This window comes from Lutra lutra, chromosome 11, assembly GCF_902655055.1.
Source record: "Lutra lutra chromosome 11, mLutLut1.2, whole genome shotgun sequence".
Classification (NCBI taxonomy): Eukaryota; Metazoa; Chordata; class Mammalia; order Carnivora; family Mustelidae; genus Lutra; species Lutra lutra.
In genome coordinates, this window is record NC_062288.1 from 51,109,797 (window position 1) to 51,130,580 (window position 20,784).

At 37.2% G+C, this 20,784-nt stretch overlaps 1 protein-coding gene across 5 annotated transcripts in view; it reads right to left on the minus strand.

The window, feature by feature from the left end:
* SNX13 (sorting nexin 13) overlaps positions 1-20,784 on the minus strand; it is a 141,548-nt gene that overhangs the window by 101,816 nt on the left and 18,948 nt on the right. Inside the window, exon 2 of one of the 5 annotated variants that reach the window (XM_047694333.1) lies at positions 9,791-9,921. The exons of the other annotated variants lie outside the window; for them this stretch is intronic. Within the exon in view, the coding sequence (XP_047550289.1) occupies positions 9,791-9,814 (24 nt within the window). The 5' untranslated portion in view covers positions 9,815-9,921. The remainder of the gene's footprint in view (positions 1-9,790; positions 9,922-20,784) is intronic. 5 annotated transcript variants of the gene reach the window in all.

Genomic DNA, 20,784 nt, shown 5'->3' on the forward strand with positions numbered 1-20,784 from the left:
TCTGTAGCGGATACAGAAGGGAGACTAAGCATATATGGGAGGAGAGGATAAATGGAAAATCTCCGTATGTTCCTCTGAATTTTGTGGTAATTGAAAACTGATCCCCAAAGTCTTTTAAAAACCACATACAAATAATCACAAGTACAAAAAGACTTTACAAAGGGAGAAAATTATAACAAGTTGGCACCAGTCATGAACTATAATAAACTAACAGTCAACCTTACCAATGCCCAAAAGAATGCTAAATGTCAAGCAGCTCAAAATTCATTTACCTTTTAATAAAATGTAAAAAAAAAAACCATAAAATTATTTTATATGGTTTTAAAATTAACTGTTTAGAATCATTTCACGAATTACATAATTTTTTAAATATAATTTTAATTGTAAAGTCTAATTTTTATGCAAGTGTACTTTATTTACAAGTGAAAGCTGTTGCTAAAACATGCATAGTCAAAACTCCCAAACTTCTACTTTTAAGAATCCTTAGGCCTCCCTCCCACAAAGAACAAACAGAAAAGCCAAAGGTCAGTTCCAACAAATCTCTGATTTTTTCCATGGAATTAGTAGACTTCCTATAAAAATTCTTTACTTTGACTCAATAAAAACAAATAAATCAAGATAACACAGTAAGCCCTAACAAATTACACTCGGTTAATTTAGTAAATCAGGTGTTCTAAACTTGAAACTGACAGAAACATTATTTATATGGGTTGCATTCTTTGGGCAAAACAACAAAGCAGAGTAGGGGAGGGGTAGGGGAAGGTGAGAAAGAAAGAGAAAGAAAGAGACAGTGAGAGAGAAGAGGGAGGGTGTTTTAATTCGGTACTTAAATATGCAGGATAAAATAATAAGAAAAATATGTTCCCTAACTGATCATGGTGCTCAGAATCAAGATCTCAGCAAATAAGGAACTGAAGGTACAAGAATTCACTGTCAGGGGTTCCTGGGTGGCTCAGTGGTTAAGCGTCTGCCTTCAGCTCAGGTCACGATCCAGCGTTCTGGGATGGAGCCCCACATCAGGCTCCCTGCTCCTTGGGAAGCCTGCTTCTCCCTCACTCCCTTCCCCTGACTGTAATGCCTCTCTCACCATCTGTCTGTCAAAGAAATAAATAAAATCTTAAAAAAAAAAAAAAGAATTCACTGTCAGGATACTTATTGCAGATTGTGTAAATCTCAGCCCATTTGACTTCATGACCCAATTATTACTCAATCTTCCAAACCAAGGGACTGAGCCTATCTCTTTTGCCACTTCTGTCTTCTGTGACTTCCACTCAAGTTTCCTTTCTCACCCTCATATGCAATAGAACTAAACAAATATCTCAGTAGGTGATGCTGGTTGATCTTCTCTAGAAAGAATTTAAGTTTTGAGAAAGGGATAAAAAACTGGGGTGTTTTATTTGGCCAACATAGTATTTTTTTTTTAATTCTGAGTAAATATTTAAAACATCACATACATATCACGATTTCTGGCTTTTCTTAAAAAATGAAAACTTTGGGTGCCTGGGTGGCTCAGTGGGTTAAGTCTCTGCCTTTGGCTCAGGTCATGGTCTCAGGGTCCTCTGATGGGAGGCTGGCATCGGGCTCTCTGCTCAGCAGGGAGTCTGCTTCCCTGTCTCTCTCTGCCTGCCTCTCTACTTGTGATTCCTCTGTCAAATAAATAAATAAATTTTTTAAGAAAAATTTGGGGGTGCCTGGGTGGCTCAATGGGTTAGATATCTGCCTCCAGCTCTGGTCAAGATCCTGGGGTCCTGGGATCCGCCCAGCAGCAGGCTCTCTGCACAGCGGGGAGCCGCTTTTCTCCTCCCTCTGCTGCTCCTCCTGCTTGTATTCTCTGGCACTCTCTCTCTGCCCAATAAATAAATAAAATCTTTTTTAAAAAATGAAAAATCTGGAATCAGTGGGATTATATTCCTGCAAGGCAACAATGAGATAAAAGTGAATGGCAACAACCACCATGAAAATGAGCCAGAAACAGGGGTTCAGTACTGCCACAGTACCTACAGTTGCTAAAAGGTTTATTTGATTCTAAGTCCAAGATATAATTCATCATCATAACTTCACAGCTGTTTTAAAGATGCAAAATACTGGTTAAAAATTTTAAATTTTTATCAGCTCATGGCCACTTGTATTTCATCTACATCCTTTTTTACTTTTCCCCCACTCTCTACTTGCAGAATTATTTTTGAAGTATATTCTAGATACATGATTTAATCTGTAAATAATTCATTATGTGTCTGTAAAACATAAAGATTCTCTTTGTTAAATCATAATATTATTTTTACCGCAAAAAAATAAGCTAACAAAAAAATAAGCTAATAAAAAAAATAACTTAATGTCATTAAGTATCCAGAAAATACTAAAATTAAAAATTTTTTTAATTTTTTGTAACTATGTCACTATCAAAAGTGGGAAAACAAAAGATAAACCAAGAATGTGTTTTAAAAATAGCAGATAGCCTATTACTTACTTGAAGCAAAGGTATAAATACATACATATATATATGATGCTTACTTCATGAAGGGATCTAAATTCACACACCTGAGTTAGGCCTTTCTTTTTCCCAAGTTTAGTCTGACAACAAACACTTGAAAAAAGAATAAACTAACAGCCTCAAGAAGAATCCAATGGATGAAGAAGGGAAGGAAGAAAATTAAGAAAGCACAAATAGGGACTGCAATGAGGAATCTCTGAAATCTGTTTTTGTGGGGTTTTTTTAAGATTTTATTTATTTATTTATTTGACAGAGAGAGACACAGCGAGAGAGGGAATATAAGCAGGGACAGTGGGTGAGGGAGAAGCAGGCTTCCCGCTAAGTGGGGAGCCCGATGTGGGGCTCCATCTCAGGACCCTGGAATCATGATCTGAGCTGAAGGCAGGCGCTTAACGACTGAGTCACGCAGACACCCAAATCTCTGAAAGCTGTTAAAGTGGTTAATAATAAAAGGAAATAAAAGAGATCAAGGAAGGGACGCCTGGGTGGCTCAAGTCATGATCCCAGCGTCCTGGGATCAAGTCCCACATCGGGCTCCTTGCTCGGCAGGGAGCCTGCTTCTCTCTGTCTCTGCCTGCCACTCTGTCTGCCTATGCTCACTCTCTCTCTCTCTCTGACAAATAAATAAAATCTTTAATAAACAAATAAATAAATAAGAGATCAAGGAAAATTAATACTGCTTTGCAAGTATACCCTTGATTATCTTTGGTGGGGGGATCTTGAGTTTCTAAAACCTACATTGAACTGCATACTTAACACTTGTGCCTAAATTTCTCATGGGTAACTCAAATTAATCATGTCCAAAAATAAACTCATTACATACCCTAAGTATCTCCTATATTCCCCTACTTAAAAAGAACATTAGTGTCTATCCACTAACTGAAAAGATAAATCTCAAAATTATCTTGAGCTGTCCCCTCTTGGAACTATCACATCCAACTAATTATGTTTTATATCCTAAATATCTCTTGAGGCCTTCCCCTCTTCACCACTAAAGTCTTAGACAAAACCTTTATTATAGCCTACAAAACTACAATTCCAAAAAAAAACTACAATTCCTGCCTCCCCTCTATTCTATCCTTCTTACTGCCAAAATGACCTTTAAAAAGATTCTGAAATACCTAGTTACCCCTAGTTATAACTTGTTCTCTTGTGTCTATCCTCTAGTACGGTTACCTTTCCTCTTCAGCAAGAATCTCTATCAAGTTTCCTTTAAGAACCAGCTCAAACTTATATATTCCATCAAGTAAGTCCTCTCAGCAGATAGAAAGTTCAGTCTTTGGGGGCGCCTGGGTGGCTTAGTCCTTAAGCAGTTGCCTTCGGCTCAGGTCATGATTCCAGTGACCTGGGATCACGCCCCGCATCGAGCTCCCTGCTCAGCGGGATGCCTGTTTCTCCCTCTCCCATTTCCCCTGCTTGTGTTCCCTCTCTCGCTGTGTCTCTCTGTCAAATAAATAAACTCTTTTAAAAAAAAAAGAAAAGAAAAGAAAGTTCAGTCCTTACATTCTCTGTCTCCACGGCACTATTTAAAATTCTACAGAGTTATTTATGTATATCTGCCTTTTCTAGACTTGAAGCTTCCTTCATTCGTTGATCAAACATTTACTAAAAGGACGCCTAGGTGGCTCAGTTGGTTACGCATCTGCCTTAGGCTCAGGTCATGATCCCAGGGTCCTGAGATCGAGCCCTGTGTCAGGCTCCCTGATCAGTGGAAGAGTCTGCTTCTCCCCTTCACTCTGCACTTACCCACCCCAAACTTGTGCTCTCTCCCTCTCTCTTGCTCACTCTCTCTCAGATAAATAAATAAAATCTTTAAAAGAAATTTTACCGAGGTCTATCATATGCCCACCATAGCCAGGCTCTGTGATTTAGAAGATAAGCATGGTTCAGGGCCTCAAGAAGCTCACTGTCTTGTGGAATAGAATCACATATATATATAAATATACAACAATAAATAAAATGATAGGCATCCATCAGTTATTACAAGGCATTAAGAAGGAACATGTGATCTGACCCACCAAGAAGGTGAGAAAAGACAGCAAATCAGAGAAGTATCCCAGAAAAGTGATACCTAAGACCAGTCTCAGAGAGTAACAGGACATAGCCAGATGAAGAACAGAGAAACTGATAAAGAGAAGACAACAGGAGTAGACACTGAAGAAAGAAAACACTTCCATGGGAAAGCCAGTGAAGGTCATTTTTAAAAAGCAGATTGTGGGGCGCCTGGGTGGCTCAGTGGGTTAGGCCGCTGCCTTCGGCTCAGGTCATGATCTCAGGGTCCTGGGATCGAGGCCCGAATGGGGCTCTCTGCTCAGCAGGGAGCCTGCTTCCCTCTCTCTCTCTCTCTGCCTGCCTCTCCGTCTACTTGTGATCTCTCTCTGTCAAATAAATAAATAAAATCTTTAAAAAAAAAAAAAGCAGATTGTGAGAAGCATATGGGATATACAAGTTTAAACCATCCTATCAACTACCTACACAAGTTGAAACAGGCAAACCTGGAGGCAGAAAAACCGAAGAAGGGCAATTATGTCATATTATCTAAAAGCCAGAACTAGGGCAAAGGTAATGGGCATGGACAAAGTCTATAAACTGGAGAAGTATCTAATGACTCAACCAATAGATGTTGTGATTAACTGCATGGAGCATGAGAAAAAGCCATCATCATAGCTTTTTAAGCTTGAGTAATAAGTGACTGAACAAGCTCATCACCCCAAACAACACATGGGAGAACAAGGGTGGGGGACAGTGTGTTTATTGTTTTGTTTTGTAGATGAAGGAGTCAAGTTCACTAAGGGGCATGTTAAGGGTAATATACAAGATATCTATCCAGTGAAGGTAGCCAGCAAGCAACTGGATATAGTAATATAGTTATTTTCAAGGGATTACTCTGGCTAGAGATACAGAATTTGCAGTTACAAACAGTCATCTTACAAAATGGAATAAATCAGATCAAGAAAAGATCAGCAAGTCAAGAATGACGTACTGAAATATTTTAAGGGGCAGAAAAAGAAAAAGTCCAGGAAGACAACTGAGAAGGCATTGCTTAGAAAGGTACAGAAAGAATCAGGAATGGGTAGAGTCCCAGAAGCTATAAGAACAGTATCTCCCTAATAAAGATGGAATCATCAGTACCCCAAAGCTAGAGAATAGTTCAGTAACACAAAAACTAGTAAACATCCAGGGGACGTGACATCTAGAAGGTAACTAATGATTTTACCGAGAGCAGCATCAATAGAGTAGTAGCACAGAAACCTGCTGCAGTAGGTTTAGCAATGAATGGGAAGAGATTTGTAGGTATGTCACTCTAGGGAAAGATATAGTAAAAAGAGTTCAGGTGAGATAAATGTGACTCAATGAGCAGTAGATGACAGGATCAAAGGCACAAAGAGAGCTCAACCTCTATTTAATTGCAAGAGGGACAGCTGTTTCCAAAATTTAAAGTTTCTCTTAGGGCAGGGAATGTACCATGTTCAACTTCATCTCCCCACGGCTAGCAAAATTCCTGGAATATAATACAACTAAGAGTCTGTGATATGCATGACTACATGAATGAATTCAGGAGGTGATCCCTTTTGTAATAAACAATCTGAAAAATAAAGGGATGGGGGGGGTAAAAAGAAATATCCCCTAGAAGTATGTATCTAGAAGTGAAAACTTAAAGAGTTATGACTTCAAAGATTATTTACAATTAATGAACTTAGCAATGCACAAATGTATAAGGTATGATGTCCCATGCTAAGATCTGTTCAGTCTTTGTCATCCAAATATAAGACCTATTTAGGAGTTTATAAAACTAGTTTTTCTTTGAAATATAAAACCAGTCATTGTTACATCTGTAAAAGGCAGGTTTCATCTGCTTATCCTATCCATCCACACCCCCAAGAATCAAACTATCCTATCTACTTCTACCTCCCCCAAACTCACCCTGGTCTAGACCAGGCATATGTACACCTAACACAAAGGAAGCCAATTTACTTTAACAGACAATGTATACCTTATGAGACCTGACTCCATCAATGATCTGAGCTAGGATCTCTCTCAATAACTTGAAAATGTACAAACTGTAGCCAACCAATGGTGGGCAATGAACCTGAAAAAGAACACATACATTCTAGGGCTGGGGTGGCCATTTTAAGGGACAAGAGGTCAGTAAGCAAGCATGGAAGCCAACTGAGAGAAAAACTGAAAATGACACAAATACATTTTGAAAAGCTGAGATGAGAGACTTTGTAGTTACTTGTAAGAGAGAAAGTGGGAGGGAGGGAGGGAGGGAGGGAGGGTGGGAGAAAGGGGGCTGGAGAGAAGGAGGGAGGGAGGGAAGGAAGAGAAGAAGAGAAACAGAAAGAGTTGAGAGCTTAATCAGCTTTTTAGTTCCAATAGGACCAGGTACATTCCATTTTACTTCCCTGAATTCTCCTTTTTGAGGTAATGGAAGTATACTTCTGTTCCTTACAATCAAGATTCCCAACTGGAAAGTCCCAAATAAGATTAGAAAAATGCCAGGAACACAAGAAGCCCTTTTTGTTTTTCTAAGTCACTAAATAGGCACTACACACTTTAACACAGAAGTAGTTAGGAATTCTGGCTTCTCATCATAGCTCTGCTCTAAGACATCATGCAAATCTGGGCAATCAAAATGTCTCTCAACTTTTGTTTACTCACTTCAAAAACAGAACTGTATTACAGACCTCCTATACAAAAATGGCTTAAAAATTAACTTATGATGATTGTGTGAGGGGTGTGTTCATGTGGACACATACAACAAATTCAAAGATATATACACTTAGAGCACCCCTTTGAAAGTCTCTTGTGAATTTTTCTATCTATGAAAGATCTAAACTTGGGAGTATAAAATGGCTTTCTCCTAAGATCCCAGAAATCCATAAAGCAGCACCTAGCACAAACGTAGTAACTATGTCTAATTATGAAACTTCCTTTCAAGACAAGCAAGGTACTCACCTGATACACTGCTTTCCTTCTTGGATTTTGCTCAAAAATGCCTGCCTACCATACCTTAAATGGTCTTCTGAGGGATTCCTTAAGAAAAGAGTACCATGCTCTAATTCAGATAAATGACCCCTACCATGTCAGACCACAGACAGCCAGACAGATTAGAAATCCACAGCTAGGTGGATTTCTATAGCTGGTTTAATGTTCTGTGACATAGCCTGGCAGATAACTTAGCATGGCAACACATGGCAACACATGGCAACACAGATAACTTAGAGAAAACGAGAACTCTCATCTGACAAATAAGATCTTCTCTTGAGACTGTCAGTTGGTGCTAAGAGGGATAAAAGCAGTAGTAAAACAGTAACAGAAAGTCAACTGTAATAGCAAAGCACTAGCGCAGGGATTAACAAAATAGGAGTCTAATGCTAATGATGGTCACAAGATAACCAGGTAGCTAACCAGGCAGGGCAGCCATGTCTGTTCTATTGTGAAGCATGGATATCTAATAAAGCTCTTATTTTATTGATCTCATCATGTATCTTTGTAATTCAATTCTTGTCACCTAAGGTAATTCCAGAATCCCTTTGTGCATTGCATGTTAACAACAACAACAACAACAACAAAAAAAAAGCCTAACATACCTAATACTTTCCATAAAGCTAAATAAATGCATTCTGTGTACCTCTTAGATCTCTAGCTTCTAAAACTAAAGCAATAATAGTAATACTAATAACAACCACCACCACCACCTTCAGATTCTTTCCTCAAGGACTATAAATATAGGTTTATACTCTTATTTGGGGTAAGAAGTTTTCTCTGTTAACAGGAATACTCAATTAGGTCTTCTTCCAGAGTTGACATTAGCTTAACTTTTTTTTTTCTTTCTTGAAAAAGAGGTAATTTGCTGAGGACCATTTTATGATGATTAAAACCAAATAAAAAATGAAATATTGGAAAAAACCGACAGACTTCAATAATCAGAGAGGGTCATTTTTTAGTCCAGCTAAATCAAAATCAGTCTTACCTCAAAAACTTAGATTTGATGACTATTTAACCTATTTTAAGCATTTACTTAAAATTCATCTGCCAAGTAATATAAGGCTCTGTTTTAATAAAGACAAAGTGATGGAATGGTCCCAAATTTCTGAGATAAAAGAAAAAACAAACTGCAAAGCCCTGCCAATTGATCCCCAAAACATAAGTGGAATACACAGAAATTTGACCTGCATTTCAGTCCATCAAAACCTATAAATAACTTCTTGAAAGTACCCAAGACTATTTGTGTTGCTATGTCTTCTGTTTGATTATTTTCATGTCGTTCTGATAAATAAATGATAATAAATAAATTGACATTTACTTTAGACTTCTAAAATCATTCTCATAGGTTCTAAGAATATAAATATTATAAGAGAAAAGAAATGAAGAAGTACAATTTCAACTCAGTTTGAATGAAAAGAACAAACCAAAATCAAATTCAATAAACCACTGGGGAAAAAAAAGACAGATAAAATGGTTTAAAATCTATTACATAAGACATATCAAGTGAGAGCTCATGCCTTTAAAAAAAAAAAAAAAACCAACTCATCTTTCGCTCATTTTCTTTTTCAAGCCACCATGATCTTACCACAGTGGAGCAGAGGGGAAGCAAAGAACAAATAAACAGTACTAGGGGATAGGTAAAATGGTAAGGCCCGACATGAAATAGTTATCATATGATCGAGAAATTTCACTTCTAGATATATACCCCCAAAGGACTGAAAACTCAAATACATGCACATATGTTTTCATAGTGCTATTATTCATAAAAGCCAAAAGATGGAAGTGGCCCAAATGTCCATCAACAAATGAAAGGATAAACAAATTATGGTATCCACATGCAATACAGTAGTATTCTGCCATAAGAAAGGAATGAGGTACTGCTACATGCTACAACATGAGAACACTGTGCTAAATGAAAGAAGCCAGACACACAAGGTCAAATATTGTATGATTCCATTTATATGAAATATCCAGAATAGAGAAATCCAAAAAGACAGACTGACAGATGCCAACCTCTGGGAAGTGAGGGAACAGGAAGAAAATGGGGAGCAACTATAATGAATACAGTCTTCTTTTGGAGGTGATGAAAATGTTTTGGAACTAGACAGAGGTGGTGGTTGCACAAGATTGTGATTGTACTAAATGCCAATGGATTGTTCACTTTAAAAATGGTTAATCTATTATGTCAATTTCAATTTCACCTCAATTTTTTTAAAACTTTAAAAAAAAAAAAAAAAAAAACCTGGGTCAGTTGTTAGAAGATACAATTTCTAGACCCAGGTTCTAGGCCAACTACTTATAGCTGACCTCTCTGAGCCTCAATTTCTTCATCTGTAAACAGGATGGAAACAGATGATATCCAAGGTTCCTCTCATTTAACTCGTGCTCTCTATCTGCAGCTCTGAATTTTTAAAGAATTGTATCATATAGGAATTTACCTGAAAAACAAAGCATGAAGTACTTGTTAATGTTCTCAACAACAGTTGTGCAGCAAAGTCATTAGAAAGTTTAACAAAACTGCTTCTCATAATGACTTTAAACGGAAGTGGACATAAACATTAAAAGTCAATTCAATGAAGGCAATTCTGCAAAGAGTAAAACTAATGTGTTCTAAGATTAGTTTTCTAGCAGTCAAACTATATCCAAGGGCAGAAACTAGACAATCTAACCACAATTATAAACAAATAAAAAATAGGTGAAAGATAATCTAGAAGACAGGTTGGATTAAATTAACTCCAAATTTAACTCTAAATCAAAGAGTATCAATTTTGGGGGGCTTTGCAAAGGAGGTACTGAGTACCATAAAGCCTGAGATCACTTTGTGTTGGTTTTCTATATTTCTGATTTAGACTTAATCCACATACACTATAAATCAAATAAGCCATAAAAATTAAAGATACTAGTGTTCTTAACCCTACTTTTATAAGGTGGCACAAAAAAGCAAAGCCAAAGATTTCCTCAGGAAGCAGCTCTGGAGGACACCTGGGTGGCTCAATCGGTTAAGCATCTGCCTTTGGCTCAGGTCATGGTCCCAGGGTCCTGGGATAGAGCCCCACATCAGGCTCTGTATTCTCTCTCTCTCAGAGAAATAAATAAATGAAAATCTTTTAAAAAAAAAAAAAAAAAGGAAGCAACTCTGGATACATTCCAACATAACAAATGTTGACCTGAGTTACCATTAGTTCCCACCATACAGTAGAGTAGAAATAATTTTGGCTTAGAAATTTTAAGCCAGGGGCGCCTGGGTGGCTCAGTGGGTTAAAGCCTCTGCTTTCGGCTCAGGTCATGATCCCAGGGTCCTGGGATCGAGCCCCGCATCGGGCTCTCTGCTTGGCAGGGAGCCTGCTTCCTCCTCTCTCTCTCTGCCTGCCTCTCTGCCTACTTGTGATCTCTGTCTGTCAAATGAAATGAATAAAATCTTTAAAAAAAAAAAAAAAAGAAATTTTAAGCCAAAAGATGTCAGCTGTCATAGCCAAAGAAAAATCTTAACATTCCTATGAATCATCTGAATCTCTTGTTAAAACTAAACTGTGAGATATAACCACAGATGACTGAGACAAGTGACTTGTTGTGTAGTTTTTAAATAAATATCAACTGACTTTTAGGAAAATGGGTACCATTCATACCCACCTTAACATCAGGAAAGTCAAAGAATGAAATCCAAAAAGAGAAAGGAAAAGGAGCACTCTTTAGCATAATTGTGCCTTAATTTTCACCTTGCTAAGTACGGCTGAAAACTATGAATACAAAAGAAATAAAAATGCATGTCATAACCCAGCTGTTACAAGCACCGTTTTGACGTACCCTAAGCCCCATGACCTATCACAGGCTTCATCTACTTCATGTCATAGCCTCAAAAAATTACTTTTAGTTTCCTAATTTAAACACATACAAAATAAGGTCACTGTATGCAAAATCATCTAATTAAACAAAGCATAAAAGCTTTAATCATGACATATATTTCGCTTAGTAAAAGCACATGGGTTTTAATCACTAGTTAACATGATACACTATAATTACGCAAAAAGTCTTGTTTTCCACTTAGCATACAATTTTCTTATCTCTACATCAAGCTGTTATTAAATTTACTACATAACTACTTACCTTATTTTGACCAAAAATATGCTGAAAATTTTTAGAATGTTTTGAATGAACTTTTCATTCAAAACTAATTTCATAGTACATATGCATAACTAGGGTGGCTCTTTCATACTGCAAGTATTATACTTTGAAAAGCTTTAATTTTAAAAGAAGAATAAATCTGCTGCACTCTGTTGACAGGGAGGTCTGATGATCACATTTTCCAAGTTTAACCATGCAAGAAAATCAAGATACATGTCAAATTAATAAAATGAGCTGCAATTAACCCATTTATTCTTGTAACAAATTTGAATCAGTTTAACAACTTTAAATTTCTAGGTCCATTATACCTTAATCTAAACTGAGTAAGGTTTCTTCGTGAAGCTCACTTTGACCTTGACTCTCTGTACTTAAAATTCTAATGTATAAATAAGGGAAGTTTGTCAATGAAATATATAAAGTTCTTTTTCACCACTTGTAAGTCTACTCCAATTCTTATACAGTGGAGAAAAAATAAAACCCATCAAGAGCTGCTCACAAATCTGAAACTGGACAATTACAATTGTTCCTAAAAAGCATCAAGAGTAGGGGCGCCTGGGTGGCTCAGTGGGTTGAACCCTCTGCCTTCGGCTCAGGTCATGATCTCGGGGTCCTGGGATCGAGCCCCACGTCAGGCTCTCTGCTCAGCAGGGAGCCTGCTTCCCTCTCTCTCTCTGCCTACCTCTCTGTCTGCCTGTGATCTCTGTCTAATAAATAAATAAAAAAATCTTTTAAAAAAAAGCATCAAGAGTAAAAGAAAGTAAGTGTCAGGTACAGCAGAGTGCCAAATGCACAAGAGCAGCAGAGTGAGTGCACAGTACTATGCTATGCAGAAAGGACCTAGCCTTGACACTCCAAAGCTGCCACCTGCCAGTGTCAGAACAAACAGACCAGGCCTGTAAAGACTACCCAGGGAACCTGTGGAACAACAGCCCAGTACTCTGGGTCCCTCCACGGATCGTATTCAATTAATCCAAACCCCATAACAAAGAGAAGGGTACAAAGCTAGTGTTTCCTATGATGTTCAACCCATCAAGGTCAAAACTGACGCCTAAGAACCATTTACCCAATTACCAACTGTCACCCACTGCAGAACTGATGAATGTATTTTCCACATCAAGCCTGAACCCACTATGCCCTGTTGTTTTTGGTCACTACCAAGATAAATGTATTCAGTTATCAGTATTCTCCTGTACACTATTAACCACTATATTGTTCTTGCTTTTTCCTCCATTATCCAATTTCCCATTGCTTCCCTCCTACCCAAAGCTTTCCTCTAGGTTTACTGCGTTCCATGGTAAAACAAACAAACAAACAAACAAACACACCTACATCCTCAAAAATTTCACTGTTTGCTTTAAGAAAAAGCTGCTTCTCCAGTGACCCTCTCAAAGGCTGCCTATTTTTTCATTTATCATTTACTTACTCCAACTTTTTGATGCAGGGTCATGGTCCCAATCATAACTCCCAGTCAGTTTCCTGTAAGAACTTCTGTCCCTGTATAGTTCCTGCACCTTGGAATTAACTTGGGGGGGGGGGGATTTTAAAGGCCCACTGCCCAGGTTACACCACCTACGAATTAAATCAGAGCAGCTGGGGAATGAGAGCTAGCTATTTGGATTTCCGAGGTATAGCAAATTAAGGAAGACCATTAGCAGTTTGTTAAGTTCCCCAAGTGATTTCAACATGGTCACAGGTAGGAACTACTAATCTCCATGGCACTCTTAACTGTTCATTCAAAACTCCGCATACATGGTACACAACATTCTTCTCTATCCCAAGTACTACATAACCTTGAATCATTTAACATACATATGGATAATCCATCCATCAGTCTACTTTTAAGATTATTAATATTTCACCTTTGCCAACTTTTAGTGCAACTCCACTTTAGCCACTCTAAGACCACATTCTAGAGTTCATCATCATCTTGTCTTCTTTGAATGGCAAATGTGAAAATTAATTATCTTATTCTCTGACTACAATCTTCCAGCTCTAAATTAGTTATACCAACTTATCTATTTTTGTCATTCAGAGTTCCAGACACTTGATTCTTCTATTTTCCTTATTTAGCCCACTTCTGTATCCACTTCCCTATCTAGATTGGACTCCACAGCTCACCATCTCAACTACTCTCTTGCCAATATCCTCATTTATCACATTATGATGAAATTGCTTGTTTATTTTCTGATATATAACATATGCTATAAGTCTCATGAGGACATAAACTGTGTATGTTTTGTTCACTGATATATTCTTGGTGCCAAATGTAACATTTGGCACATGCAGTATGCTTTCAAGAGTATATATTGAAAACAGAGTACCCTGATCAATCATCAAATCAGTGTTAGATAAATCAAGATTTACAGTTTATACTTTATACAAGATTTTATAATCAGTAATAATCTTCAACATTTATCTTCCTTTCTGATCATCACTGCTATCTTAATACTTAGGTTCCACTTATCCTCGGTTTCTGTGTCAAATCAATTCACTAACCAACTGCTATCTACAGGGTAGAGAAAAGATAACAGTATAAAGTATACTAACAAAGAAAAATCACTGAAAAAATTAGATAAACAATTTAGAAACTTACCAAAGCAGGAAAAGGTAATTCACATCACTACCTTGACACTTGTTTTTACAAATTTATTGAAAATTCTCTCACATGTTTAAATATAGAGAAAGGTATAGAAGTAAATACTTTTTTTTTAATAGAAAAGGCAAACAAGACTTTCACTTACTAAATATGCTTCTGCACTGGTTTGCTTTTCAAAAATCATGTTACAGTGCAAATAATACTTCAATATTTTTAGATTGCACTTACCACTTTTCCTACAAAAGATACACCATATTCTTAATTGATTTTATTAGCATTCAATTAACAATTCACTTAACATATTAAAATACACAATTACTAACATTTATTTCTAGCAAGATCTGATCATAAAGGCTATCATAACATTTGTACTCCTCTAAGCAAAAAATATGAAACATCCTTAAGATGCAAGGCATAATAGTTGGTCAAATTATGGTAATAATGAGGACCTAGCTTAACACACATATGTCCGTTAAAACAGATTTGATGTGGAAAATCTTTAAAAAAAAATAGTATTGGTATATTGCCAAGGCCTAATTAAGTATTTATTAAGAATTTAAAAACACTTAGTAGGAAGTATGACATTAGGAAGGTGGAGGTGATGAAGGCAGACATTGCTGCAAGTAACTGTAAAGAGGCAGCAGGACCATTAACAGAGATGATCCTCAAGAGTAACACAAAGTTAAGAATCCTGGACTTAAAGTGATGCTGAAACAACTAGCCAGTCTCATAAAGGATCTCCAAAGTTAAGACCTAGACACTCAAAATGTGCTAGGAGAAAAAAAAAAATGGATAAGCACCGTAATTATCACGAGATAATACAGCCAGGAATTTAGTGAGGGGAAGTAAGCAGATTACAGGGGCAAGGAGGGCAAGGCTGGAAATACAGGGTGTCTCTGCTTCAGGAGGATTCCTCCTCCTCCAGGGGTGTGACGAACCATGAAGAACACTCACAGCAAAGCAACTGAAGACAGGAACACGGCAGAATTTCAGGTCACTGTAGTTAGCTTCCCCACTAAAGAGCACAGTGGTTGTTAATTCTCCAACACTGCACAACATAAACCCCACTCTTCATCACCCTCAAATCTCAGTAAAGTCTTCTATAAATGCATATACACCATCTACATGTGATACTGATATCACAAAAAAAAAATTTTAATTCAAGTTGGAGAAAACTGCAATGACTTAATTTCAGCTCTATTATCTATTTGGTCTTACTTATGCAATATGAGTAATACTATCTCCTAAAGATAACAACAAAAAAATGCACAGCAAAATTTAAATACCTTGTGACACCAAAAGCACAATCAACCAAAGAAAAGTAGATAAACTGGCCTACATCAAAATCAGAATATTTTGCACTCAAATGATACCTTCAAGAAAACGAAAAAAGCCAAAGCACAGAATGGAAGAAAATATTTGTAAATTAAAATATGTGATAACGAACCTCTACATATAATACACAAAGAACCATCAGAATTGAGTAAGAAGTAGACAACCCAATTTTTAAATGAGCATGAGATTCAAATACACATTTTCTCCAATGCAGATAAATGGTCATGAAAAGCACATGAAAAGATGTTCAATATCATTAAGCATAAGGGAAATACAAATCAAAACCACTATGAGATAACACTTCTCACCCACCAGACAGCTATAATCAAAAAGAGATATAACAATATCAAGGATGTGGAAACTAGAAACTTCCTGTACTGCTGATGGGAATGTCAAATGGTGTAGGCACTTTAGAAAACAGTCCACAGTTCCTCAAAAGGTTAAACAGTTACCATATGATCTAGCAATTCCACTCCTACTATACATCCCAAGAGAAATTAAATATTATGTCTACACAAAAACTTATACACAAGTGTTCATACCAGCAGTATTCAGAATAGTACAAAAATGGAAATAACCCCATGTCTACCAACAAATGAAAGGCTACATAAAATGTGGTGTACCTATACAATATTATTAGGCAATACAAAAAAATTGAAGTACTGACATATGCTATGACATGTACGAACGTGAAAACATGCTGAATGAAAGAAGCCAGTCACAAAGGCTACATATTCTGATTCCATTCATATAAAATGTCCAGAATAGGCAAATCCATAGCAAGGTATTTGTTATAAAAGGAGAGAAGATTTGAGAATGATGGCCAAAGGGTGAGGGTTTTTCTGTTTGGGAGTAATGAGTTCTACAACTTATTGCAGCAATGCAGGCCTAATTCTCTGTATTAAAAGTCACTGAATTAGACCCTTTGGGTGAACTGTGTAGTATGTGAATAATAATATCTCAATAAAACTATTTTTAAAACTACCACTTGCTAGCTAAACAACAAAAAAGAGGAAATAAATAAGCAAAGCAGGCCAGACACACAGAAAAATGGAACATAATCAATTCAGAACAAAAAAAAAATTCTAAGGAATAAGTATCTAAAAAATTACAGTGAAGAAAGGGTACTACCTTTAATGCAGTGGCTCTCAGCCAGGGACAACTCTGCTTCCCAGGAAAACTTTAACAACATATGGAGCCATTTTTGGTTATCAAAAGGTGTGTTTGGGGTGGGGGGTGGGGAGTGGGTAAGAGGAGCAGGCACTACTATCACAGAGGCCAAGGATGTTGTGTGTACCCTCACAGCATCCTAATGCACAAGCCAACCACTCATACAACAATGAGGGAAAAAAGGATGAGAAAGAGGAAAAAGAGGAGAAGCAAAAGAAGATGAAGAGATTACCTATTCTGGATTAAAGATATTAACAATGATACTGGTGGAACAGATTCTGGTTCAAACTGGGGAAATTTAATATAATGAATATTCGATGGTAATAGGAAATTACTTATAATTTTATTAGGTGTGACAATAATGCTGCGGTTATACTTTTTAAAATTCTCATTTAATGAAATCCTAATCAAAATACAACATTTTTAACAGAACTAGAACAAACAATTCTAAAATTTGTATGGAATCACAAAAGACCCTAAATAGCCAAAGCAATCTTCAAAAACAAAAGCAAAGCTGCAGGCATCACCATTCTGGACTGCAAGTTATATTACAAAGCTGTAGTAATCAAAACAGAAACAGACATATAGATCAACAGAACCAAACAGAAAACCCAGATATAAGCCCACAACTATATGGTCAATTAATCTTCGACAAAGCAAGAAAGAATATCCAATGGGAAAAAGACGGTCTCTTCAACAAACTGTGTTGGGAAAACTGCACAGTAACAGGTAAAAGAAAGAAACTGGACCACTCTTACATCATGCACAAAAAAAATTCAAAATGGATGAAAGACCTAAATGTGAGACAGGAAACCATCAAAATCCTATAAGAGAAAAAAAGAAGTAATCTCTTTGACATTGGTCGTGGCAATTTTTTTCTAGTTATGTCTCCTGAGGCATGGGAAACAAAAGCAAAAATAAACTACTGGGACTACATCGAAATAAAAAGCTTCTGCACAGAGAAGGAAACAATCAACAAAACTAAAATGCAACCTATAGGATGGGAGAAGATATCCGCAAATGACATTGCTGATAAAAGGTTAGTACGCAAAATATACAAAGAATTTACACAACTTGGTGCTTGGAGCCTGGGTGGCTTAGTTGGTTGATAGATTCTACTCAGGTCATGATCCAGGAGTTCCTGGATGGAGCCGAGGCAGGCTCCCAGCTCGTGGGGAGTCTGCTTCTCCCTCTCCCTCTGCTCCTCGTCCCACTCATGCTTTCTCTCACTCACTCTCTCAAATAAATAATAAAATCTTAAAAAAAAAAAAGATTTACATAACTCAACACCCAAAAAACAAATAATCAAATCTAAAAGTGGGCAGAAAACACGTACAGATATTTCACCAAAGAAGACATCCAGATAGCCAACAGACACAGGAAAGGATGTTCATCATCACTTACCATCAGGGAAATGCAAATCAAAACTACAATGAGCTATCACCTCACACCTGTCAGAATAGCTAAAATCAACAACATAAGAAACATGTGTTGGAGAGGATGTGTAGAAAAAGGAATCCTTGTACACTGCAAGTGGGAATGCAAAGTGGTGTAGCCACTCTGAAAAACAGTATGGAGGTTCCTCAAAAAGTTAAAAACAGAACTACCCTATAGCCCAGCAATCACACTACTGGGTATTTACCCAAAGAATACAAGAACACTAATTTAAAGGGATACATGCTTCCCTACATTTATTGCAGCATTATTTACAATAGCCACAATATGAAAGCACCCCAAGTGTCCACTGACTGTTAATGGATAAAGATGTGTTGTGTGTGCATATATAATATATGGAATATTATCCAGACATGAAATCTTGCCATTTGCAATGACATGGATGGCACTAGAGAGTATTATGCTAAGTGAAGTAAGTCAGAGAAAGACAAATACTGTATGATTTCACTCATATGTGTTAAGAAAAAAACAAACAAAGGGGAAACGGGGGTTGACATCAAGAAACAGAGACTCTCAATTATAGAGAACTGATGGCTACAAAGGCGAGGTGGGTAGGGAGATGGGTTAAATACGTGATAGGGCTTAAGGAGTACACTTATAGTGATGAGTACCAAGTAATGAATGGAACTGTTGAATCACCATATTGTACATCTGAAATTGATATAACACTGTGTGCTAACTATATTGGAATTAAAATAAAAACTTGAAAGCTAAAAAAAAATCGATACTCTTGGGAGATTGTGAGAGTATTCTGAGAAATGACCTAATATCTGCAGTTTACTTTAAAACGATTCAGCTACAATGCTACAAAAATAACACAGAGTCAGAAATGAAGAAATATGAAAAATGTTAATACAGGTACTTGGTATATGGGTGTTAAAGGCAGTATTTTTCAAGGTTCCAGTATGTTTGAAAAATTACACTTTAAAAAACTGATTAAAATTATATAGTTTATATATTTCTGTAAATAGTTTATTTTAAAAAGGTTCTTTCTGAATAATGGAGAGTGTTTTTTATTCATTACATTTCTTGCAACAACAATGAAAATGTTTTAATGGGAAAGAGGGCATTATTCCACTATATTCTTCAAGACCAGAAAGAAAACATCAAAAAAAAAAAAATTAAAATCTTGAATGTCCAGGTTTCTCAGTAATTTTCTTCCTATTACATAAATACCTTGTTCTCTTTAGATCTTGTAACTGTAACACTAAAATAAAATGTATTGTTCTAATATTAGACAGTACTGCACTTGGCATTTCCTTTTTTTTAAGATTTTATTTGTTTGACAGAGATCACAAGTAGGCAGAGAGGCAGGCAGAGAGAGGGGCAGGGGAAGCAGGGTCCCTGCTGAGCAGAGAGCCCGACTCTGGGGTTAGATCCAAGATCCCAGGACTCTGGGATCATGACCCCAGCCGAAGGCAGAGGCTTTAAACCGCTGAGCCACCCAGGCGCCCCTGCACTTGGCACTTCTTTTTTTTTTTTTTTTTTTTTTTTTTTTTTTTTTTTTTTTTTTGAGCTTTAATTTTTATTTTTTTTCAGCATAACAGTATTCATTATTTTTGCACCACACCCAGTGCTCCATGCAATCTGTGCCCTCCACAATACCCATCACCTGGTGCCCCCAACCTCCCACCCCCCACCCCTTCAAAATTCCCAGATCGTTTTTCAGAGTCCATAGTCTCTCATGGTTCACCTCCCCTTCCAATTTCCCTCAACTCCCCTCTCCTCTCCATCTCCCCTTGTCCTCCATGCTATTTGTTATGCTCCACAAATAAGTGAAACCATATGATAATTGACTCTCTCTGCTTGACTTATTTCACTCAGCATAATCTCTTCCAGTCCCGTCCATGTTGCTACAAAACTTGGGTATTCATCATTTCTTTTTTTTTTTTTTTTTTACAGCTTTATAAACATATATTTTTATCCCCAGGAGTACAGGTCTGCGAATCGCCAGGTTTACACACTTCACAACACTCACCATAGCACATACCCTCCCCGATATCCATAACCCCACCCCCTCTCCCAACCCCCTCCCCCCATCAACCCTCAGTTTGTTTTGTGAGATTAAGAGTCACTTATGGTTTGTCTCCCTCCAATCCCATCTTGTTTCATTTACTCTTCTCCTACCCCCTCGACCCCCCATGTTGCATCTCCTCTCCCTCATATCAGGGAGATCATATGATAGTTGTCTTTCTCCGATTGACTTATTTCGCTAAGCATGATACCCTCTAGTTCCATCCACGTCGTCGCAAATGGCAAGATTTCATTTCTTTTGATGGCTGCATAGTATTCCATTGTGTATATATACCACATCTTCTTTATCCATTCGTCTGTTGATGGACATCTAGGTTCTTTCCATAGTTTGGCTATTGTAGACATTGCTGCTATAAACATTCGGGTGCATGTGCCCCTTCGGATCACTATGTTTGTATCTTTAGGGTAAATACCCAGCAGTGCAATTGCAGGGTCATAGGGAAGTTCTATTTTCAACATTATGAGGAACCTCCATGCTGTTTTCCAGAGTGGTTGCACCAGCTTGCATTCCCACCAACAGTGTAGGAGGGTTCCCCTTTCTCCGCATCCTCGCCAGCATCTGTCATTTCCTGACTTGTTAATTTTAGCC